The following is a 4,940-nucleotide window of genomic DNA, read 5'->3' as shown; positions in this document are numbered from 1 at the left end:
TGACTGAATCTGTAGAGCATGCAAGCGAGCTTAGATAGTCAGTAAGTACATACACAGCACCGGGTAGATCACGCTTACATGAATTGCTCCGTTGACCTCTGTGTTCTTCTTGGTGATTTTGCCAATGGAGCTGTCAGTGGCATTTTTAGAATAATAGTCAATCAGAGACAGTCATTTAATCGTCGGTGACTGGGACTTACGAATTCCAAAGTCAATTCATTCTCTAATTTACGTAAGCTTTATGTGGCACTTCTGGTCAAAACGTAAGCAGATTGGCTTATATTTTCAGGAATCCTTGTATTCCATGCCCAGCAGTCACTAAATTCTTCTATGGAGAGAATCAAGGATCGGGTCTGTCCGTGAATTTGTAAGCGTAGGATGCCTACGAGTACGTGCAGTTTTCATTGGCCAAAATGCCGAGCCGAATCTAATCGTACTTGACATCGAAAACGCAACATGAGCGACGGAAGATTGCCAGATACTACATCATTGGAGGCTGATGTCAAGGCTATTCGCGACGCTTGTATTTCGCGAGACACGAGAAAAAAGTACGCGGGTAATATTAACGGCATAAAGAAATGGATTCGACAAGAGCTAGCCAAAGTTGACCCTGGAACAGATCGGTACTTTGACACAAGCGGTGATCTTGACCTTGCCCAGTTCACACCAGCGGTTTTTGAAAAGGTTTTATCGTACAAACGAGTTCGAGCTCAGTCAGCAACGCTAAGCGGATATCAAAGTGCTATAAAGGACCTTTACCGCTTGAAGCGCATTCCAGTTCCTGTTGAATACGGAGATGACAAGAAGCAGCTTTTCTCAGGCATCAAGAGAATGGAGGCCGGATTGAACCAGAATAGCTCGCCTAAAATTCAGGCAAGCAGCCGCTGACGTATTCGTTATACAAGTCACTGTGTAAGGCTACACTCAAGCGCAATGATAGTGGATTCTCTCATCTCTTTTTGACTTCACAATGGAATTTAATGTGCCGATCTGTGTCTGTCCAAACGCTACAGACCCTCCACTTAGTGGCAAAAGATGACAGCATCGGAGCTATATTTTACAAGACAAAAACGAATCAAGAAGGTTCCGGGCCGCGTGATCCTCGTCATCTTTACGCAAACCCAATTAGCCCATCGACGTGCTGGGTGACAGCACTAGGAGTTTATTTGGCCTGTAATCCACGATTAGAGCCTAGAGCTTTGTTTACAGGATCTGGTCCAAAGGTTAGATTCGGTAAGGCGTTAAACAGCCTTCTCGAGAAACAGTGTGCTACTAAATGCTACGGAACCCACTCGGTGAGGAAAGGAGTAGCCACATATGCTTGCGGAGGAAGTACAAGTGGGCCGTCTATTGTAAGTATGTGCTTAAGGTGCGGCTGGTCTCTTGGTGGAGTGAAAGATAGATACGTTCGTTATGAAGCGGCTGGTGACCAGTTTTTAGGGCGTGTGGTGGCAGGACTACCTGTACATGACTCCAAATTTGCAGTCTTGCCACCACATTTTGTCAGCAATTCCGACGCAGTCATCAGGTCAAGCGTAGCTGTTATGTTCCCACGGCTCGCTAACGAGACGGATTTGGTTGGGATTCTGGAGTTGTGTCTTGCATCACTAGTACATCACTCGGAGGTTTTGCTGGATAATCTCCCTATCAACCACCCTCTCTTCTCGTCGGCTATTTTCACGAATCAGACTATTCTCCACGACGTGAGATTGCAACTAGAAAGTGGCGAGTCACAATGGATGGAAGCAACGGGAATACCACCGCATATTAATCTGTACATGAAGTTGGAAATTCAGCAAAAATCGATCGACGCGCTTCCCGGTATGCTAGAGCAGCGGATGAAAGAAGTCCTAGAACGGAAAGGCGTGGCCGCTGGAAATATTACCCGGGACCTTCTTCGAGACGAAATCAGAGCGCTATTACAAGATGTAGGGCTCCAACGCTCACAGCCAGGCGATTCTGCCCAGGTAGCACCAAAACCAACGCGCGTCTGTTATTCCTGGGGCGGCAAGTTTCACAAATTGCCGAAAACCTTTGAATTTCCGAGCATCGATCCGCTGGGTGCATGGCGACTATGGTGGTTTGGTGATGATCGGCGTGAGTATCCACCCTATCGGACTATTTCATCTGCTGATCTGGATACACCAAAGAAAAAGGCAACGCTTTCAGAATGGTCAATATTCATGAGGCATATTATTAACGGCATTGAGACAGAGGTAGATGCACCGATGCCAACTATCCGTGACAAAGCCCACTCCATTGAACTGTTTAACATGGGATTCAACACGTTAAAATTGAAGCCAAGCAAGCGTAAGCGCCGTAGTACCCAGATAAAGCTTACCACGGTGTTGAGGCTGATTCGCGAAGCTGATAACCCCACACGTACCCTTCCCTATAAGGCACGCAAAAGGTCTAAGGCTGCCTGTGACTGCGACAGTGAAGCGTCGAGTGCTCGGTACGCTGCATCAGTGGAAACGCATACGGAGCTGTTAGTGATACCAATTTCGTAGGCACGATAGATCTATCTGAAGTTCATGTCCAAGTAGTGTAAGATTACCATTACTTTCGCTGGCCTGCTGGCCACGCCTTAGTCGCTGACTGAATCTGTAGAGCATGCAAGCGAGCTTAGATAGTCAGTAAGTACATACACAGCACCGGGTAGATCACGCTTACATGAATTGCTCCGTTGACCTCTGTGTTCTTCTTGGTGATTTTGCCAATGGAGCTGTCAGTGGCATTTTTAGAATAATAGTCAATCAGAGACAGTCATTTAATCGTCGGTGACTGGGACTTACGAATTCCAAAGTCAATTCATTGTTCGCAAAAAAAGCCGTATATGCGTGTACAGTCTGGTGCAAAGTTTTAGCCGCATCTACGCTTGCTCTTTACCAAACAGCCCGAGCGGTCGATTTGGCTGCCGTAGCTCGATTTATAAGCCAGCTCAACTAGATCGACTTGTACTTTTTAAAGACCTCGATTTAATAACAACCTCTTTTTATTAAAAATCGCATTGAAATGCAGCTGATCGTTAGGCGGGGATCACCGTAATCCTGCGTTTCGGAAGAGACCCGTACTCATGTTTTCCTGTTGATTTGACCACCGTTCGCGATCAGCGATCGCGGAGCTTCAAATAACTGTACTGGTGGCCCAGAAGATACCTGCAGGGTGAGCGCGTATCTGATCTTCGGCACTTTCGATTCGACAAAGAAAGAGTTAAAACCAGCCATGGGTTTCTCAAGTAATATGCTGCTGACTGCTGTTGCATTTCTAGCAGGAGTCTTATCACACGCCTCCCCGAATCAAAGCCACAACTCGAAGATAACTGCTCCATATGCGAATGTTGTTTCCAGTTCTTTCTCCCAGGGCACTGCTCCAAAAAGGTTATTAAGATCCAGCGACTCGCGAGTCTCGGCCGGAGATAACAACGACGAGAGAGCTACCGTATCCGGGCTATCGAAGATCGACAACCTGATGCAAAGAATTCGGAATTCCAGATCGGAGAAAGCGGCAAAGCGTGGCTCCAGTCCCAAGTCCATCCTACACAACTCTTTCGAAACTTACATCTTGGAGAGGGTGTAGCAAAGTTAGATGACAATCCAAACCTCGCGCAATGGTTCAAACTCGTTGCGGCCTACAGAAAAAAGAATGGGAAAGAAGCGTTTTCGGACTTGGCTATCTACTACTTGCTGAAAACAAATAGTGAGGAGGAGGTGACAACCCTTATTCAATCTCTCAAGAACACCCCCGGTTTGAAGAAAATCGGTGCGAGTATGCAACAGTCTCTATCGGGGGCATGGACCTCCAAAGCCTTACAAGAAAAAACCGACCTAACTGCCGTTTACAGAACGTTACGTCTCCAAGAGGCTGGTCCAAAACTGGATGAGACACCTGTCTTCCGTCAGTGGCTGAATTATGTGGAGTCGTACCGGGCTAATAACATAGGTCTCGAGTTTACGGATCTGGACATGTTTGTCTTACTTCGAAAGACAATGCCGGAAGAAAATCTGGTGGCGATGCTTCACTCGCTTCGAAGCACTGCAGGTACAGTATGAGGGATCATGCCGATACCATGCAACTAATGTTGTTCTCACTGTCGAAATCCAGCCACAATACCATGAATACGGTGTGGCTCGCGTCCAAAAAATCTCCCAAGGAAGTTTTCAAGATCTTAAGTCTCTCAAAGGCCCCAATGAGCGCCTTCGACGATGCCTCAGAGCTAATTCAGTGGCTCCGATACGTTAAAGCTTACAGGGATGGCAACCAAGAGGAAAATTTCTCTGATGCGCAAATAGTGCGATTCTTGACGGAGGCCAAGCCGCTGCGGACGGAATGGGAATTTGCAACCCTCTTCCAATCGCTCAAAGGCGTCCCCGACTTGAAGACACTCGCTGAAAACATGCAGCTTTACCTTTTTCGAAAATGGGTGGGCTTGAAGCTTAACCCAGAGATTGCTGGGAATATGCTGGGGCATCCCAATCCAGTTAGTGGTGCATGCTCCAAAGAAAAACTACATGCATAGGACTTGGGAGGTGCACACGCTTTACTACGCTGAGCGCATGGGCGGTAAAGTGGGGCTGGAGAAAGTGAAGGCACTCCTGGACAACGACAACCCTGTCGGTGCTCTCACTGCTGCTATGAAACTTGGATATCTATACTTTTACTACGTAGTACTTTGAGGATTAAAAAGTTATTCTTCGTAAAAGTTGTTTTTTAAATTTACTTTTTAAAGTACGTAGTGGAGTATATTTATTAGACCGTCCTACCGCTTTTGGTAGTTGATGAAGCGGAGAGCTGTGAGGGCGAGAAGACGAAGTCCTGTTGTGAATTCAGTATGCTCTGCAAGTTGAAGCAGCACTCGCATTGGAGCAGTCTCCCACAGGAGAGACCCGGCAAGTGTCCCGTGAGTGAAGGTCGCTGGGGTTTCTCACGTTGTATTTACA

At 46.9% G+C, this 4,940-nt stretch overlaps 1 protein-coding gene across 1 annotated transcript; it reads left to right on the top strand.

The window, feature by feature from the left end:
• Positions 1–3,225: 3,225 nt before the first annotated feature.
• PITG_20972 (secreted RxLR effector peptide protein, putative) lies at positions 3,226–3,579 on the top strand (the record flags this gene model as incomplete). The annotated part of the gene is made up of 1 exon (XM_002894986.1): positions 3,226–3,579. One exon carries the CDS (start codon positions 3,226–3,228, stop codon positions 3,577–3,579), a length of 354 nt encoding a protein of 117 aa, XP_002895032.1.
• Positions 3,580–4,940: the final 1,361 nt, after the last annotated feature.

This window comes from Phytophthora infestans, genomic scaffold (assembly GCF_000142945.1).
Source record: "Phytophthora infestans T30-4 supercont1.309 genomic scaffold, whole genome shotgun sequence".
In the NCBI taxonomy this organism is placed as follows: Eukaryota; Oomycota; class Peronosporomycetes; order Peronosporales; family Peronosporaceae; genus Phytophthora; species Phytophthora infestans.
This window is presented reverse-complemented; position numbering and strand designations above follow the sequence as displayed.